The sequence below is a fragment of the Erigeron canadensis genome, chromosome 1 (assembly GCF_010389155.1).
Source record: "Erigeron canadensis isolate Cc75 chromosome 1, C_canadensis_v1, whole genome shotgun sequence".
Lineage (NCBI taxonomy): Eukaryota > Viridiplantae > Streptophyta > Magnoliopsida > Asterales > Asteraceae > Erigeron > Erigeron canadensis.
Genome location: NC_057761.1, coordinates 44730463 through 44750258, shown reverse-complemented (window position 1 = coordinate 44750258; position 19796 = coordinate 44730463). Strand labels below are relative to the sequence as shown.

Below are 19796 nucleotides of genomic sequence, written 5' to 3'. Positions count from 1 at the left end.
TAGTAAACGCAAATAATCAATTTGTAGTATTTGACAAAATAAAGTTAAAATCTGATTTACGTTTGGATGCTTTTGAAACGCTATTTAATTGGAGATGTGGCATGTCACCTAGCTACTGCAAGAGAAAAACAAAACGCTTTAGTGTAGTTAAAGAAACGACTAAACTTAATGTTCGAGGAACACTAATGTAATTTTGACATGAAAAGCAAAGTCACGTTTTCTTGCTGTATGTAATTTATCTACCGCATGTGGTTTTTGGTTTCTTTTATGAGTTTTGAAATCATCAAATACACTCTTTCAAATCTCTAAATTTAGCATACTTTAAAATCGTTATACATAATGTCATAAATTTTTTATATTGGGTATATATATGATGTTTAGAGATAGGATATTTATGCCATTCTCAAACCTTAATTTCATCTATAATGTTTTGTAAATCATTTTGTCCTTAAATATCCTTTTTATGTTTAAAAAATTAAAATGTTTAAAATATTTATAACTTTCAAAATGCCTATAATATCTTTTCAATAACATTATCACTAGAAAAATAAAACCTAGCGTACGTATTCTTAAACCACCAAACTCTTACCTCACATATCGTCACTGCCTCTATCACCAATCCACAACCATCACGGCCACTAGTTGTCATTCACCTCTCATATCTCGTCATCGTTATTATGACCCATTTCGTGGGTAAACTACTAGTGTATACCAAACTACATTCTTCAGAAACATTATACATATATGATGCATTAAAACTTATATTTAGGTATATGACATTTAGGAAAAACCCTGTAATGTAAGGTCATTGTACATCATTAATGGTAAAATAATGGTAAGTATAATGATAAAGCACCTTTATATAATTTAAGAGTAAGAGTAGGAGTGAAATAGTTTGTCATTTAAAAAAATAAAAATACTTATAATGACCTTTTAATAACAATTTCACCTTCCCTATTATCGTTACCACCACCACAATCACCCACCGCTATGACGACCGTCACCACATTGTAGGTATTTTAATGAGTTGATTTAATATTTTAATGTACATTCTTGGTGACCAACAAATTGGTTGGTGTCCTTTAAGTTGAATTTATATTTTAATGAGTTATTAGTATATATGTTAATGATTATATAAGTTGTTATGTTGTTACAACATCAGTAGCAGGTTTTGAATTGAAAATTTTATGAGTTTGTGTACATTTTAGATCGATGTAATTCGTTCATTTTAACATAAAAATCATTATTAATATAATTTTCTGTATTTCAAAGTAATTATATGCTTTTTTAAGAAAATTGTTGATTCACCACCAATTTTTACAGTATGTTTTCAAACATGTTTTAAGTAGTTGTAGCGTATAATACCTTAAAGTATATTTGGTGGTGTATAACATAAAAATTAGTGAAGATCATCGCCCATTATTCTACCCTTATCAAACTATCTTTGTATAACTAAAATAAAATATGGATAGCTCGAAATAGAAGGAGTAGTATGTCATACAAAATCAACAGTTTTCATTAAATCCAACATATATGGCTATATACAGTATCATGTTTTCAATTAATTCAAACAATTTTTCACAATTGTCTCATCCATGATTAAAATTTTTCACAATTGTCTCATCCATGATTAAATTTTTTGAACTTAAACCCTTATGTGAAAAGGGCCGGAGATATATAGTACCATTCAATGATGTATGTATCACATTTATACATCTTTCAAAATTGATTCTCTTGTGAAGATAATACTATAGGGGAATATTTATAAAGATGGCAAAAGTTTAAAAAACAAAACACAATAAAAATCAATGTTTTAAATACTGGTATTTTGGTCGTACCGGTCAGGTACCCCGTACCAGTATTACCGGTATACCGGCCGGTACGTACCGATACGGTAATTTAATTTTTGTATTTTTTTTTTATAAAAATCCTACAAAACTTGTTACAATTTAACGAAAATAGTCAAAATACAAGTACAATCCACTCAAAAATAATACCAAATAGGTATTTCATAACAAAATATAAGTTTTAAAGTTTACAAATAACAAAACATAATATTAAAATATCAAAAAATAATTTTTAAAAAAAATCAAAATCAAAAAAATCAAAATACCGGTATTACCATTCCGGTAATACCGGAAAATACCGGCCGGTATTGATTAGTAAAAATATCGGACAAAATACCAGGATAGTTGTACCGAGGTACCACCCAGTATCCGGTATTTCGGGTAATACCGGCCGGTACGTACCGGAATTTAAAACATTGATAAAAATATACGTACGTACACACTATTTATGAAGTCAAATTTATAAGAATACCTTAAAAAATGCCTAACGTTTTACACATGATTAGAAAAATTCAGGGATTAGGTGACCCCTCTGATCCATTGTGAGAGCCCATGTAATTAATGATTGTTAAGAAACAGTTCACCGTTGTATGTATCATAAATGATAGGGAGCTCAAATCCATCTATATAGAAAGTACTAATTACTTCTTGATACAAAGAAATTTCATATTAGTTAATCATGGCAAAAGCCCATGTTGTAGTCATACCATATCCTGCACAAGGCCATGTAATTCCTATAATGGAGCTTGCTCAACGCTTAGTACAACAAGGTGTCAAAGTTACATTCATAAACACAGATTTCAATCACAAGCTCGTGACAAGCAACCGGTTACCAAAAGATGGTTTCAGCGGTTTACTGCAGATGATCTCGGTCCCAGATGGGTTAGAGCCGTGGGACGACAGGAGTGACGTATGGAAGTTTACAACCTCAATATTACAAACTATGCCTGGTAAGCTGGAACAACTTATCGAGACGATTAACAAAGAAGAGAACAATAAAGTCACCTGTATTATTGCTGATGTTTGCATGGGATGGGCCATAAAGAATATGGGAATTAGGAGTGCAGCTTTCTGGCCTGCCTCTGTTGCTACATTGGCTGCCATACTCAGCATTCCTAAACTGATTGATGATGGAATCATAAACAACAAAGGTGATAATTTCATCAACTAACCCGTCTATTTCTAAATGTCTCAACTTGGGCATTGTTTTATCTTAAAAGTTGCGGCTTAGATGTGTAATTTGTATATATTATCTTGTAGGCCTACCTCTAAGTGATCAGATAATTCAGCTATCTGAAACCATGCCTCCTATAAAATCCGAGAATCTTGGATGGGCGTGCTTCAAGGATGTGCCTACTATAGAATCAGCGTTTCAAATTGTAAAAGAAGGTGAAGAAGTTTATAGAATGACAGAATGGTTTATATGCAACTCAACTAGTGAGCTGGAGCCTGCAGCATTTAGTATGTACCCGAAGCTGTTGCCAATCGGCCCGTTGCTGGCAAGCAGCCGTCTTGCTGACCAAACAGGCCACTTTTGGCAAGAAGATGACACCTGCTTAAAGTGGCTTGATAAGCAACCAACATGTTCAGTCATATATATTGCATTTGGGAGCTTAACTATTTTTGACCAAACTCAATTTGAAGAACTAGCACTTGGTCTTGAACTTAGCAACTTACCATTTTTGTGGGTCGTGCGGCCAGGTATGACCACTGCCGCTTACCCAGATGGTTATACAGACCGAGTGGGCAGCCGTGGAAAAATCGTGAGTTGGGCACCTCAACAGAAGGTCTTGGCTCATCCTTCGGTAGCTTGCTTCATGAGTCATTGTGGATGGAACTCTACTATAGAAGGTGTAACAAACGGAATCCCGTTCTTGTGCTGGCCATTTTTTTGTGATCAATATAATAATGAGACTTACATATGTGACATATGGAAGATTGGGTTAAGAGTTAACAAAGACGACTCAGGTATCATCACTCGAGGAGAAATAAAACGTAAGCTAGAGCAGTTGCTTGGTGACAAAATGCTTCAATCAAAGGTCTTAGATATGAAAGAAAAGGCTACAAGTAGCGTGAGAAAAGGCGGATGGTCACACAAAAATCTTAGCAATTTTATCGAGTGGATACAAGAAGAAGAAAAGAGACAGGCCATGGATGATCTTGCTCTAAAGGCATAAGTAATACAACTAGTCATCTATATTTGGGAGTTGAATCGACTTAAACTGTAGCTTTAAGTACATATCTGGTGTGCAAGTCCTATCCGCCTGTAAATATGTAAGGACAATATTATATCTTGATTGTAATAAAACAAATAAAGTTATAATAATGATATATTATCTTAGTTAGTTCGTTATTCTAAAAATCATCTGTACAATAAGATGATAACACGAGGAAATATCAAGTGATAAAATTAAGAAAGAGACTTAAATGTCATATTTATATGATTTTAGGAGGATTTTTGACGAAAATTTATTTATTTTTTCAATAAACTTAAAAGAGACCTTCAGAAGTCACCTTTTGAACATAATTTTTCATCTCTTTCAAAAGTCATCTTCCAGAGATGAGCCTTTTGGTATCAACAGCAACAATTACTACCATTAAAAAACCAAACCATATATGCAGCAGCAGCAGCCCTAAATTCACTGATAATGAATCCAACAATAGTAATTCTCTCGCAGTTTCATCATGGACCGCTTCGATATCTCGATACTGCAAAACCGGTCATTTAAACCACGCTGCAGCCGAATTTACCCGAATGAGAGTTGCAGGTCTCCAGCCCAACCACATTACTTTCGTAACGCTTCTTTCCGCCTGCGCTGATCACCCATTACATGCTCTGTCCTATGGAACTTCATTACATGCTCTTGTTTTTAAATTCGGTTTTCATACAGATAATGTTAAAATAAGCACTGCTATAATTGACATGTACTGTAAATGTAATAATGTAAATCTTGCTTATTTATGTTTTGATAACATGGGTTTTAAAAATAAGGTTACTTGGAATACTATGGTTTCAGGGTTGATGAGAAATGGGCTGATTGATAAAGCAGTTAAGGTGTTTGATGAAATGCCTGAGAGAGATGTTGTTTCGTATACGGCTTTAATTGATGGGTTTGTTAAAAAAGGTTGTTATGAGCATGCATTGGAGTGGTTTCAAGAAATGCAGGTGTGTGGGGTTGTACCTGATCATGTTACGGTTGTTTCTGTGATCTCTGCGTGTGCAAATTTAGGTGCGATTGGATTCGGGTTATGGCTTCATCGAGTTGTATTGGAAGGGGATATGAAGGATAATGTTCGGATTAATAATTCGTTGATAGATATGTATTGTAGATGTGGGTGCACTGAGTTTGCTCGTCAAGTGTTTGATATTATGTGTAAACGTAATTTAGTCTCGTGGAACTCGATTATTGTGGGGTTTGCTTTAAATGGAAAACCTGAAGAGACTCTTGGGTATTTTTATCAAATGCAAAAAGATGGTTTCAAGCCAGATGGAGTGACTTTCACTGGGGCTCTTACTGCGTGTAGCCATGCTGGTTTGGTTGATGAAGGTCTGAAAGTTTTTGACTCGATGATAAAAGATTATAGGATATCCCCTAGGATTGAACATTATGGGTGTTTAGTAGATCTTTATAGTCGTGCACGTAAGTTAGAAGAAGCCCTGAATGTAATACAGAAAATGCCGATGAAACCTAATGAAGTTGTATTGGGATCAGTTCTAGCAGCATGCAGAGCGGCTGGTGATGCAAGATTAGCTGAGAAGTTGATGCGATTTATTAGTGAGTTAGACCCTGGTGGTGATTCAAATTATGTTCTTCTCTCGAATATATATGCTGCAGGAGGAGATTTTCGTAAGGCAAGCAATGTGAGGAGGAGAATGAAAGATAAGGGTATCGAGAAGAAGCCAGGTGTGAGTTCTATTGAAATCAATGGTATTGTTGATCAATTCGTGGCTGGAGATAAATCTCATGTGAAGTCAGAGCAGGTTCACACAATGCTAAAATGTCTGTCTCGTGAACTGATGATCTATGGGTATCTTCCTGAAGTTAATTTGAGGGAACAATATGAATGAACAAGAAGACTTAGCCAATTGCTCTTTTGCATATATGTATGGAATTGCAGATTCCCAAATTCTAAGAGAAGGTTGTGACTAACTTCAAGCTGCTTAACTTAACGTCGACAAGGTTCACCTGGAAGGCCAATAACTGGCATGGTCACAGACTTGTATGCAATTCTAGCTCAAGGTACGTATTATTATGTGTTGTACCACAATAGGGCTTATTAGTCATTGAAGTGGGCTTTTCATGTACAGGTAGGCAATGATTACAGTTTACACCAATAGCAAATAATTGATATTACTAGTATATGATTTGTGTCTCAGATTCTTGTTACAAAAAACACAGCTCAACTTTTACTTAAACTGGCTAGCATGTTGTATTGTTAATTCGGCTTGTAGTCCTAAGTTCTAACCTTAAGGGCTGTATGGTAGAGTGGATGGAAAGGAAGAACTATGAGCCTTGCCGCATCCTTCATTTGAAAGGATTGCCTGTAAAGGTTTTATTCCCACAGGCTATGCTTACTGGCCTAGATCAATGCACAAAACAAGTTGACTGGCTAAGCTAGTTGGTTTTCTTTTGTTGAGATTTGTAAATATGTTTAGCTTCTAATTGATGTATATGTATTCTGAAGTTATGTACACTTATGTATTTTTGATATGGTTGCTTGATAGTAAAACTGTACAATAACAACCTATCAAAAGTAATCCTTAATTACAAAAGAATGTCAAATGAATCATAACATAACGATGACGATAATTATAGGAATGTCATAAATAGTGTTAAACGACAATTTGTCAACGGCCTCTTACGAGAATTAATAAAACCATAAAAAATAGTACAATGAGAAATGATAAACATAGTGTTTAATACGTTGTTACATGCGTTAAAGGATATACATTACATATCAGTGCGTAAATGTATGAGGTGTTTATGATGTAATGTACTAATAACGTATTAAACATAATGTTTATAATTTTCCAAAATACAATGCATAGATATATTTGTTATTATCTGACATGTAATAAAAATGCCATTGTTGATTTGTGACGTAAACACAATTTGTTGATGGAGAACCGCGTCTGCTTTTGACGAGGCTGAGAAAATATAAATTACACGCGCAATGTAACACGACTGTCCCGTTCATCATACGTCAGCAATGACTCATTCACCCATGTCGGTGGGGGGTTTGGTAAACCCAATTGTATAACATTAAGCTTCTTTTCAATTTTTTTTTATATAAATATATATATGTTCCTATTCCTATATAAACAAAAACACACTACCAAGTCATACATCCATCTCCATTTCTGATCAAACCACCAAACCAAACAAACAAGTAGTTTATCTTATATAAATTATATATATCAACCAGTCAATCAAATAATTTATCAAAGTAGAAGAGGATGATGTCAATGATGAACGGGATAAAGAAGATACATGAAACTTACTACATATCACACGGATCACCAACCTTATCCATAGATAAAACTATGCCAGCTCGTCATTTTCTTGAGTCATTTCAACAGAAAGTTTATCCGTCCGATGCCCCTCGGCCTTCTTCAATCCTAATTATATCTGGTCACTGGGAGACATCTTATCCCACCGTTAACGTCGTATCCGATGGCCCTTCTGACACCATTTACGATTTCTATAATTTCCCCAAATCCATGTATCAGGTACTATTTAATTACTCTCCCTACTTTATTATTACCTAATACAGTAATAATCTACTCGTATATGTTAATTAATTAACCAATCTTATTATTATACCTTAGCGTATAGTTCATTAATTAATCCAAATTAACTTATATGTTTATTTTTATATTCTAAGATGTATAATGTCACAAACTATGTTATATTTATTATATCATTAATCAAAAATATATACTACTATATGTGTGGAACCGATTATGAATATGTTTCGACTAATTTGCTGGTTAATTTGGATTGATTAATTAAGCTAGCTGATCCAACCCGACAATCACCCCTAGCTAGTTGTTACCCTATTTGACAAAATTAGTGGTTTCTGTTGAGTTTCGGATGTGTGATTGGAGAAGGAAACCGTGTGAATTTGTGACGTCGTCTGAAAGTTAATTATCTACCAGATTAAATGATGTTGATATTTGATGTTAAAAGCACTTGAATGATGGTTGCTTAATTACTGTAGGATCCCGCCTAACCTCTTGAAATTTGTTTCTATATATACTAGCTCAAATATCCAGCACCTGGAGCCCCAAAACTGGCAAAGAGAGTCAAGGAACTGCTCATGTCTTCCGGGTTTGACAGAGTCGATGAGGATAAGAAACGCGGGCTAGACCACGGGGCATGGGTCCCGCTAATGCTTATGTATCCCGAGGCTGATATTCCAGTGTGCCAATTGTCTGTCCAAACCGACAAAGATGCCACTTACCATTACAACATGGGTAAGGCATTGGCACCCCTGAAAGACGAAGGGGTTCTCATCGTTGGTTCGGGTGCCACCACTCACAACCTCAGAATGTTGCGCAACACCACATCGGTACAACCATGGGCCCAAGAGTTTGATACGTGGCTGAAAGAAGCACTAATCGAAGGAAGGTATGAGGATGTTAACAACTACAAGGACAAGGCTCCACACGCAACCGTAGCTCACCCATGGCCTGACCATTTCTACCCGTTGCACGTTGCAATGGGTGCAGGGGGTGCCACTTCCAAAGCTGAACTTATTCACCATAGCTGGGGTTTGTCGTCTCTGTCGTATGCATCGTATAAATTCACAGTACCAGCTTGATGTCCGGTCTTGAATCCATGGTTAATTCATTCAAGAGAAGCATGACTTGTCGATATATATATATGATTGTACAATATCCAGTTTGTAACTGTGTGAATCAGATAAGTAGTACTTTATTTGAACTTCAATTCCTGGCAGAATAACACTCCGTATTTGATTGTTTGGCTGCATACATTTGCAATGAACGAATGATTAATCTGAATTTAGGTTAAACATAATTTCTGTAATTTTTGTTTTCATGAAAACAGTGTCAGAAAAGCTCATGCTTATAGTACTCGACTGTTACATTTTTTGGATTTTAAATTAGTCGATCGATATTATTTTCTTTAGGTACTAATTCGTCCGTTTAACTACTTAGAGTGACTTGCTAATCTAAATTTCTAAGCCCTTGATAACTTGTTACCGGAAATCAATTTTTTAAATTATGTAACATTTTGTTCACAATATACTTACATGTTCATGTATCACTATCACTATAATAAAAACGAGTAATACATAATAGAATTAAAAAATAATACACACAGAACAAAAACCAAAATAAAGATAGAAGGATTACAACAAAACTGAATACTAAATCAATAGTTAAGAAAGTTTCATTATTCTCTTTCCAAGTTAAAGTACGGCGTATAACATAAACTAGCTTCACGTCGATGTTTTCCTTGTCGATGTTTTTTATTTTTTAATTTTTTTTATAAATATATACACTCGTTTTGTCTAGAATCATTTTCTCTGATAATTATAAAATGTTTACATGAATTTAGCTAGCTCAACTGGTATATGCATTTTCGGTTTTTTCATAACTCTTGAGTTCGATTATTTGGAGTGACAAATGTGTGAGTTTTTTCTCCAAATTACCTGTAACAGCTCATGGTTTACATCATGTAATCTAAAATACGTGCAGAGCTTCAGCATTGTATGATGTCAAATACTAATCGAGTTTTAGAAAAGAAAATGTTTACATCTCACTTTATAATATCGTATTTATGGCGTGATTATGTATTAATAGACTATTTTGTCACTAACAGTAATATAATCATGATGTATTATAATATTATTTACATTTCATTTCTAAAACTTATTTTTGAATGATGTTTTCATTTTCGAGAAGAAGAACCATTTTAATTTTTGAAAACATTCAGTTCATGTGAAAACTAAAATCTAACACGTTAAAATCATGGTTGGTAAATGAGATTCCATTATTATAATAATAATAATACAAGTTTATTTATTTAAGGATACACAAGGGAGCAAAATGTCCAATCTGGAGTAGAGTGGCGCAAACAATTAAAAAAGGGAATTCTTGTTTATCCTGGTTTCCATACATATCCATCTACTCCCATTATTTATATGATAACTTTTTTTCAGCCTTGAATTGTATTCATCATCATCTGCTGCTGCTGCTGTTAATTTAAGAATTACGCACATCTTTCTTTCTTCAAATATAATATATAGATACAGAAAGAATCTCGGTCGCTATGGATCCAGAACAGACATTCATAAGGGTTCAAGAACGATTCTCAAATGTATTAACACCAAGAATCAGAGCTTCTCTTGAATACATGTATCTCTTCATCGCCATCACTCTTTTCTGTATCCTCGTTGTTATGCACGCCAATTACGTCCAACAGGTCCCACCTCCCTATTTCTCTTTGTAGAAAAGCTTTTCTTTTTTTTTTTTTAAAATCAAGTTTGCCTTTTTATCTGTTACAATAAAAAAAAAATATATATGAATTTCTGTAAAGTGTAACTCGATTTACAAGTAGGGTAGATGACTGTCTGAGTACTTGACCTCTACTAGGAATGCCCGTTAACTAGCAGTGTTGTAAATATCGGCCGATACCTTAGATTTAGAAAGTTGCCTTTAACTGTTGTTCATGTTGCTTATAAATCAACTGGAGGGAGAAAGACTATAGTTAGTGGGGCAGACTAGAGGGAAAGATGGTATTTAGTTAACAGGGATAAACGGGTGACAAGTAGATTAGTAGAGAAGAACCGTTGTTCAATAAACAAGATACTGTTTGCTATATCACGTATTTATTATAATAAGATTCATTGACTTTTCATTTGGCACACTTATTGTGATGTTTTGAACACTACGTTTCAAATTCTTATTCTCCGTAACATTTATCTTTGTTTCTTTATCCATTGTCTGTTGCTCTAACCCGATTTCATGTTCTGTAGCCTGGCTGTTCAAGTGGACTTACCCAAGTCGCAACTACAGAGGCCCAACTCATCCGAATTAAGGTTTGCTATTTTCTAGTGGTAACATACAGCTAACAATGATACCCAAGTCCAATGCTGTTTACATATTTAGCACCACTACCAGATATCAAGTTTCTACGTTTTTTATTCTTTATATATTATATCGTTCTATATAAACTGTTTTGTTTGCTTCTTTGACTTGTTGACTTATTTGGGTCTATAGAACTAAGGATTTACTTGAGGAAGAAACCAGTTGTAGGGGGGCTCATAATATAAACTACAAAAAGAAAAATTGGTATCATGATCTAATAGTTTAGGTGGGTGGGAACTCATTGAAATGATCTAGTGGAAAATGACCCTCCCTTGTTTTTACCTATGGTTTACTGTGGCTACTATCCAGACACAACTGCATAAAGCTATAATATCCTATATCAAGGTATACCCTATGTTACTATGCAGCAGCTCTGCCCTCATAACTTATATATTTTATCATCTGCCAGCTAGCAATTACTTTAACTCACAATAGTGGATCAGAGGACACTACTTATTAGGGATCTTCTTTTTATATTTTATATCAAATATAAAGCTGAAGAAAAGTATGCATATAAACTAAGCAATCAATTACAGTACAAATATACATCCTATTATCTTCTAGCTGCCAGTTAAGACTATCATATTGCTATAATGGTAAATTCAAATTATAGTTTTCCTTGATGGCTTATGGAGTTCTCCATTTGTGCAGATCACTAGTACTGGCTTGTGGTCACAAAGTGAACCTCAGTATGATGCATATAATATTTTTGATAAAGAAACCGAAGCTAATGATCAGAAAGTTGCAGATCAAAATGTTGATGGAACTACCTTTTTGGATGCACAGTTTTGGTCAAATTGGGTTAGCTCAAGCGGTAGGAGTGGAAAATCAGCTCTAAAGTTCTGGAAGTCTGATAACGAACTTCTTGCATCACAACCTGACTCTTCTACTAGCAGCGATAGTGAAGATACTTATAGGAAAACCATGAAAGACGAGTCTCGTAGCAGGTTTCCTACGTCAGCCAAAGAATCACTGAAAGCTGCAATACTGCATATTGTCCAGAAGTGGCGTGGGCGCTTGTCATTCGTCTGGAGACATTCAACTCGAATTCTAGGAAGTTTATGGGTAAGAAATTTTTCTATGTTGTAAGTTGATATGCCATATTATACTGTGATCCTGGAATTTGCATCTGCCGGTTTGCTTCATTTCATTAAATTTAGCTTCCGAAGAAGCAAACTATTGCTAACGGCCAGGATGAATTTTCGTTTCTTTTATCCTTATTATGATTTTATGATCCGTTACACATATTCACAGCATGTGCAAATCACCTGGCTGATTAGGATTTCCACGAAAATAAATCGGATTCAGTTTTGAGTGTATTATAGATATAATTTTAGGCATTTAGATATATGATTGTTGGGAGTTAGGTATTTAGAAGTTCTAGTATCCCTTTTTTTTTAATTACTTAATGGCGCAACTAGGTATTCATTTTTTTTACGCATAAAATACCGTCCTTAAACCAAAGATTGGCTATTCTGAGGTTTTAAAATTTCTCAATAGGTGCTTCCCTTTTGAATAAGATGTCGTGGATATCATGAAAGCAGAGCTACAGGATTTAAAATGATCTGTTTTCGAGACTATTTTAGAATTTGCTTGTTATGGCCTATATGGTGGGAACTTTAGGGATTTAGATATGTAGTCTTCTCAACTCCCTCCTATCATTCATGCATGTATTAGTACTGCGCTTACAAGTGTGCGTATGATGCTTGTACCAATGTGCTCCTATATCCTGATTTCCTATGCATATGTGCCAACCCTCCTTTCAGTAGGTATTAATAACTGTACTGAAATGACTAGATTGATGATCCTAATCGTATGACTCATATTCATTGAGGTATGTGCTTTTATATGTATCGCGGCTTCAATAAATAAGACACCATTATATGGTTTTATAGATCAATCTACGAAGAGCACTATCTTTGAAGCTTGAACCCTGTATGTTTTTAAACTAAGGTTCTAAATACTTGCACGAGGTGAAAACATGATAGATAGGATTTGCGAACTATCAGTATTCTGAAAGTACTTGGCTAGGATGAGTGCTCATGTTGAAGTTTTAGCATTAGTAGAATATGTATATCAGTGAAAAGCTGTGTAGAAATGGCGACATTATATTAAGGTTTTTAAGAGGACCGTTTGGTATAATGAACCCTTGGTAATCTGAGAGACATCTATGCTGAGTAGCATGGCAAGCTTTCTTGGTGTAAAGTTAGTGGATTTTGGATGTTACCTGAAACTTCTTTTTTCTCACTCCTCCAGACAAACAATCATGCAACATAGTACACAGTCCAATTCAAAATTGTAGCTAATTTTACGTGTTCTACTCCTCACTTATTGAATTATCCGACTAGCAACTTAAGTATCTATTTGCTTTTGAACTTAAATGTTGCAGGACATTGCAGGTATCCATTTAAATATTGATATCAATAAGTGTCTTCGTATACTTCACCTGGACAAGATTAATTTATTGGCAGGTAAACCATCTACCTATATGCCTTTGACCCTACTTCATGCCTTATTGCATACTCAAGTTTTAATAGATTTCTTTATATGTCATGTAGATGTGACTTTTGATGTTCCATTATAGGGCCTTGTAGTGTAGGCTGGCTTTGTGATTTTGATGATATAAACATAAATTGACGTGAATCTAACATATACCATTTGTTTCATTAATATATTAACAATAGATGGAATACTTAAAACACGCATCCTGCACCTCACCTAGATAATTGACCCTATTACCTTCGCTGTTGATCAGAAAATTGCCTTTTAACTGTAACCTTATTATCGCCTCTACTTTATTTGTGATCGGCAGACTATGCAAAGGTCTGCAGTATATAACTGAAATCTAAGCTTTTGAGTAGAGGAATGTATTCAATTTTAGCTTAATGTTTTTATTTAAGTTACTCAATGAGGATTAGAGATGAACCTGAAACTACGGGGTTGTTACTTCAGGCATTAAGATCTCAACCATGTAACAATGGTGCAGTCGGAATTGTACAGTAGTGACTTCAATTTGTTCTTAATAGCTTGTAGCTGTCTAGATTTATTTTTTTGGTGGTTCAAGTCAGTCCTACTGTGGTTTCATGGTGTGTATTATTTTGGGGAGTAAGCAACCCTCAGCTGAACTAGATTTGCCAGATGTCTTTATTTTAAGCCTTGTTTAGTGTAAAGATGTACAGTAAGATGCAAAAACTGGGTTACTTTTGTTATGCATTCTAAAATACATTTTTCCTCACTGCAAGTTTTATTTTTCTTAATGATTTAGTGCAGTGGCTTGAAACTAGAAGCAACGCATTTGAACCATCTTATTTATATACAGTGGAAAAGGTATGAAAAACGTTGGTCGGTCTTTTTCTCTCGTTTTTATCCATTCATCACATTTACTCTTATTATTACTATTCTTTACGTTAGTTGTAAAAGAGGGCCTAGCTACCACTTATTTCTTCTTAGGGGGCTTGAGCTCTCACCTTCCCTGTGGAGAAGAAGAGTGTATCATCCAAATCAAATTATTACTGGTTCTTTGCACTTTTTTCTTCTTCCAAGTAGATAGGTGTTGGAATTTTGTACAATGGAAGCAGTTCTATGCTCACATATTTATACATGCTTTATTGATCTTCTCAAGTCTTTAGTTAGGCAAGAAAGTAGTAATCATATCTGTTCAAATGAATGAGATACATTTGTTTTATCTAGTTATAAAAACACATGACGTTTCCTACCTTTTTCAGTTTGATTTCAGTAAGCACTGCCCCCTTCTTATTTTTATGCTAAGTTTAGAAACAAAAAATTATGGACTGCATCTAGTTTCTTTTTTTTTTCCTGGAAAATAGTATTGATTTATATCATGAAATATGAAGTGTTCAAGTTTTTGTCTTAGTAGGGTTACTTTCTGCTACCTGAAAGAGCTAAATCTCAACATAACATCCGTACTATCAACATTAGCATTTCAGCACGTGACTCTTGCTTCGGGAATAGGTACTCGCGATCTGTAAGCTTATGAATGCTTCATTTATTGTGGCATAACTATTATTATCTAGAAATTATTCGTCCGTCTGAGCCAGTTTGGGTGATAGCTTAAAAGTTCTACATGATCTAATGTTTAATGAAGAATGAAGATGTTATTTAGGAAAATCTGAATGTTCTGATAAAACAGTCAATAGCAATCAGTTGTTTCATCTGTTATTAATTGTTCATCTATAAGTTGTTTTAACATATCCTGCATTCATTAGGTGGCAGCAGCTTCTGATCAACAGACTTGTAGGATATGATACCATTTTGATGAACAGCTTACTGAATTCTCCGGGTCAAGGTATAGCACAATCTTTTGCTTGGATCGATAAGTTAAGTTAAATGTCTTAATCCTTAAGTAGAACTAGGGGGATCATGTTGGTTTGTATGTGTTATCACGGTTATCTATTCTTTTTTGAAGGTCACTACCACAATTTTCTCCATCGTAGAAATGTTTTGTTGTTGTGTTAGCCCTAAATATTTTGATGCGTTAAGTATATATTTATTTTTATGAAATATTGCAAACGCATTCAAAAGTTTGTAGTGTTGTAAAAAAAAACAAAAAAAAATACCAAAATAACTTAAAAGGAACTATGAGAAAAACCAAGAATAAAACTCAAAAGAGAAATCAAAAAGAGATGCGTAGTGGTAAAAGCCGAATGGTAATATGAGGTGAGACGTAAAAAATGAAATGTTAAAAAACCATTAAAAAACAGAGCAAAAAACAAAAGTATGAATGAGCCAAATCAAAAAAAAAAAAAAAAGAGTAAATTATTTTTTACAAGAATCTAAAAAACAAAGCAAAAAACCATTATAGAAAATATACATGAATGAGCCAAATCAAAAATGAAGATAAACGAAATCCAAAACAACCTTAAGTAAAAGCCGCTTAAAAGTTTGACATATTAAATACCTATAATTTATTTAATTTGGAAAATAAGCAGACTGGCAGGCAGCTATGCAGGGTGCCAGCCTGCTTTACTGTTCATAACAATGCTCCTTGTTATATAGTAAATAAATTAGTATATCCATGTGTATGTTGTTATCATTGTCATTATCTTTCCATATTTGATTGAAATCTGATGCAGGCTACCTGTATAATTACCAGACAAAAGAATTCTACAACCTTACATATGCGCATGAGCAACCTGAAGGGTCAGCATTTGGAGGTTTGCTATTTTTTTTCCATTTATCAACTTGCATTAATGGTGTCGTGTCAAAGAGGTGGCTATGTTAGTTCTTACTGTGTGTCTGTGTATATGTAGGATATTTCATATGTATCCCACTCTTCTCACTTTGTAAGCTTTGGCACTTCCTTTGTATAAAATCCATCGAGAGGATATCAAGACTCATTAGTTTTGATTTTTTGGGTGATACCCAGAATTAGAGTATTATGCTATTACTAACAAACATCCATACATATATAGATGTCACTCATGGTGACATGGGCATGAGTGCATGGCATCCTTTAGCATGCATATTGTGAGAATCATAATGCAACCGGCATAGCCTAGAACCAAAACTTCTGTTCCAAAAATGAGAGCAATACCAAATATGAGGGCCTGTATGATTTGAAGAGTAATTTGTTGTGCATTTTTAATTTAGTTAACTTTATTTTATGGTTGAAAGCGTCAAAAGATGCTAATGATATGGCCGTTATAACTTGCAGACTATTTTGCAACCAAGTGTGGCGTTCTTATGATGTCTCTCTTTGTTTTCTTCACTACAACAATGTCGGTTTCGTTTACACTGAGAGAGACGCAGACTCGCATGCTCAGGTTCACAGGTTGGTTCTCTTATCATCTATTAGAGATTTGAATCAAATAGACTGAAACAAGAGGAAGAGAACGTAAGTTGTAGTCAGGAGACCATAGCGTTCTACCTATGTTGTGGTGTCTTGATTAGTTGGGAAATTATATATTTGTAGTTATTTAATGTATCCCATGCTTCTATATGGTAAATTAGTACCAACGAAAGTTGGTCTTGCTGTTGGAGACTTTGAACTATTTTCTGCATATTAGGGGGAGGCTCGCATGTAGTTTTCTCCAAATGTAACTTGTCTACGTTTTTGTCTATATATAGTGCAGCTCCAACACCATGCTCGACATCGTTTACCGACTTTTCAGCTGATTTTTGTACACGTAATTGAATCTCTTGTCTTTGTGCCTGTAAGTGTATCCTCTCTTTTTTTGCTTGTATTTATCTTTTGTGAATATTTTTGTACCATCTCCATATAGATCTGACATGGCTATTTTTGCATTTGGTGTCTGCAGATAATGATAGGTATCCTGTTTTTTCTTTTTGAGTTCTATGATGACCAGCTTTTGGCTTTCATGGTGTTGATTCTTGTCTGGCTTTGTGAACTCTTCACTCTTATCAGGTTTTCCCTCCCTCCCTCTCAGAAATGTGTAGTGTTTTTAAAACCACTATGCAGTATGCATGCACTGCCTCTTTACCTCCCCCGCTGTTTTTTCGGTGGATAGCTGTTAACGTGGGTGTAGTTATTTGTTCAATTTGAACTTAATAGTTGCTTATTAATAATGCACATAGAAGAACCTAAGAATACTACTGATCCGTATTATTTATTAGATCCAGAGGCCATGTTATACTGCAAGGTATATTGTCATAACCCTTGATTTTCTTTTCATTTTGTTGCAGCGTCCGCACACCAATAGCAATGAAGTTCTTTCCACGCTTCTTTTTGCTATATTTTCTGGTGTTCCATATCTATTTCTTCTCGTACACTCATGGTTTGTCACTCACTAGTACTTCTCCATTTTTAATTTTGACAATTCTGTTAGCTGTGTAGCAACATGGTTGATTGAAATTTTCAGGATTTTCATATTTGGCACTATCGACAACCGCTGCATTTATGCAACACCTCATCCTCTATTTCTGGAACCGATTTGAAGTGAGTACATAATATGCTTTCTTCAATAATAAGTGCTCTTATTTGTCAGGTTAATTGTATCCGACCCGAAAGCAACCACCATAATATCAGGAGTACTCTACTCTATTCTGAGATGCTACTATGTTAAGGACTTGTAAAGTTAACTTGACAAGTCATTATCCTTAGTAGGATCAGTAAACATGTGCTTGGAGTAATATTGTACTGTTTTCTGGAAAACACGCACACACTGACACACTCACTCACACAAATGCAATACTGGTGCTCACCTTCTAGGCATATGACTGTTAGGACTTAGGAAAACATTGTACGACCTGTAAATAAGTTGAGTAGAACAGGCTCATTTACTCTGTCTGAGGCCATGACACTGATAACCTCTTTTGATGCAAACCAATCTTCTTTCAAGTGTTTTTGGTTCGTAGTTTTACTACTGTGCTTATCTTATGTTTTCTGTTCCCATCATGATAGATAAGGTGAAAGTCAATTATAATATTGTGAGATATAACTGAAATTACTTGGTGGTCATAAATATAGTCCAATCTTCATCTATTATTTGAACGGATAGATATTTGTAGTTTTATTATGCCTAATCCTCTACTTGCCAATGTTTAGCCATCTATTAACTCTGTGTAACTTCTCAAAGTGTCTGTCTTTGCTTTTTAAGTTTTATATATGTTTTATTTTGGTTCTTATTTCGTAGGTTCCTGCTTTGCAAAGATTTATGCAAAACAGACGATCCCAATTTCAGCAACAACCAGACTTCCATATCACCTCCTCCACCATCCTCGCCTCAACTCTTCATATCACCAGATTAAACCCCCCGAGGAACGTGACAGCCCCACCTATCAGTACAGCCAATCCAATTTCTGGACCTGGACTGCGAGGAGGTCAACCTGCTCTACCACCAATTCAAACAAACTTAATGCCAACAAACACAGAAACGCAAACACTACCCCAGAATGACAGCATAAATAGGGTAGGCAATCACCAATCAGACAGTGGTGCCAACCCTGGGGCAATGAGTTCGTTCAGTTCCATGTTGCTGTGGCTATTGGGAGGTGCATCTTCTGAAGGTCTCAACTCTTTCCTTTCTATGTTCAGAGATGTTAGAGACCATGGTCAAACTTATGCAGAATCCCCACAGCAAGAAAACCGTGCAACACAGACTACTCAATGAACCCAATTTTGCAAGATTGACTGGTAATCAGAATGGGGATATTTGGGTCTTGATATGCATAAACATGTGCATGATATGCCTTGGTATAAAGCATTGTTAATATTTTGTATACTAGTTATACACAGATGCCTTAAGTTATTATGCAGATGTACTTTATTGAGGCCTGACATCAATGATCATATAAGAAAAAATAGTTATCATTGTACAGCAAGTAGCTTCTGTTTGTCAGTGTTCGAATCTCAAATTTGTCACAAGGATGTAGGAGAGCTGGTTGGACCTCGTTGCCAACTTGAGCTGGATTTCTTAACTAAATAATTTTCATGATACATACTTCATTTTGCCTTAAGTAGCAAATAGCATCACCTATATATTAAATACCTTTCATGATACATAATTCAGTTTACTTCCCTGCGCCTACCCTTAGGGCACATGGAATGGTGAGCGGGAAGGCGGCCCGTTTGTGTTGATATTTACCACCACTGATAGTGCTTTTATGGGGTGACGGGCTGACGGGCTGGACAAAAGTCTCACAAGCCCGTGGTCATAAAATGGAGAGAGAATGAGAGAGCTCCTTTTGTTAAACTTTTTTTTACCTCATTTTCAAAATTATAGCTGTTAGACATTAAAAACAAAACAAAAAAAAATTACCCTGTTTTTACTAATATATACCTATCTACTATTTTAAAACCACAACAAACATTCAATAAAAACACACCCATTTTTATATATACCCCACCAGAA

At 34.9% G+C, this 19796-nt stretch overlaps 4 protein-coding genes across 4 annotated transcripts; all 4 read left to right on the top strand.

Annotated features, from left to right (window-relative positions):
* The first annotated feature begins 2492 nt into the window (after nt 1-2492).
* LOC122608160 (UDP-glycosyltransferase 83A1-like) lies at nt 2493-4200 on the top strand. The gene is made up of 2 exons (XM_043781256.1): nt 2493-2998; nt 3108-4200. The coding sequence occupies exons 1-2, from the start codon at nt 2527-2529 to the stop codon at nt 4022-4024; spliced, it is 1389 nt and encodes a 462-aa protein (XP_043637191.1). The 5' UTR covers nt 2493-2526; the 3' UTR covers nt 4025-4200.
* Nucleotides 4201-4374: 174 nt separating this feature from the next.
* LOC122585461 (pentatricopeptide repeat-containing protein At1g05750, chloroplastic) lies at nt 4375-6559 on the top strand. Its single transcript, XM_043757590.1, has 2 exons — nt 4375-6088; nt 6226-6559. The coding sequence occupies exon 1, from the start codon at nt 4408-4410 to the stop codon at nt 5914-5916; it is 1509 nt and encodes a 502-aa protein (XP_043613525.1). The 5' UTR covers nt 4375-4407; the 3' UTR covers nt 5917-6088; nt 6226-6559.
* Nucleotides 6560-7176: 617 nt separating this feature from the next.
* LOC122584747 (extradiol ring-cleavage dioxygenase) lies at nt 7177-8800 on the top strand. The gene is made up of 2 exons (XM_043756800.1): nt 7177-7578; nt 8112-8800. The coding sequence occupies exons 1-2, from the start codon at nt 7306-7308 to the stop codon at nt 8670-8672; spliced, it is 834 nt and encodes a 277-aa protein (XP_043612735.1). The 5' UTR covers nt 7177-7305; the 3' UTR covers nt 8673-8800.
* A 1222-nt stretch (nt 8801-10022) lies between these two features.
* On the top strand, nt 10023-19383 carry LOC122608628 (membralin-like protein At1g60995). The gene is made up of 14 exons (XM_043781722.1): nt 10023-10300; nt 10854-10916; nt 11617-12030; nt 13355-13436; nt 14231-14292; nt 14843-14937; nt 15192-15271; nt 16059-16139; nt 16640-16756; nt 17053-17138; nt 17244-17350; nt 17629-17720; nt 17805-17881; nt 18579-19383. Exons 1-14 carry the CDS (start codon nt 10148-10150, stop codon nt 19053-19055), a joined length of 1986 nt encoding a protein of 661 aa, XP_043637657.1. The 5' UTR covers nt 10023-10147; the 3' UTR covers nt 19056-19383.
* The last annotated feature ends 413 nt before the right edge of the window (nt 19384-19796 follow it).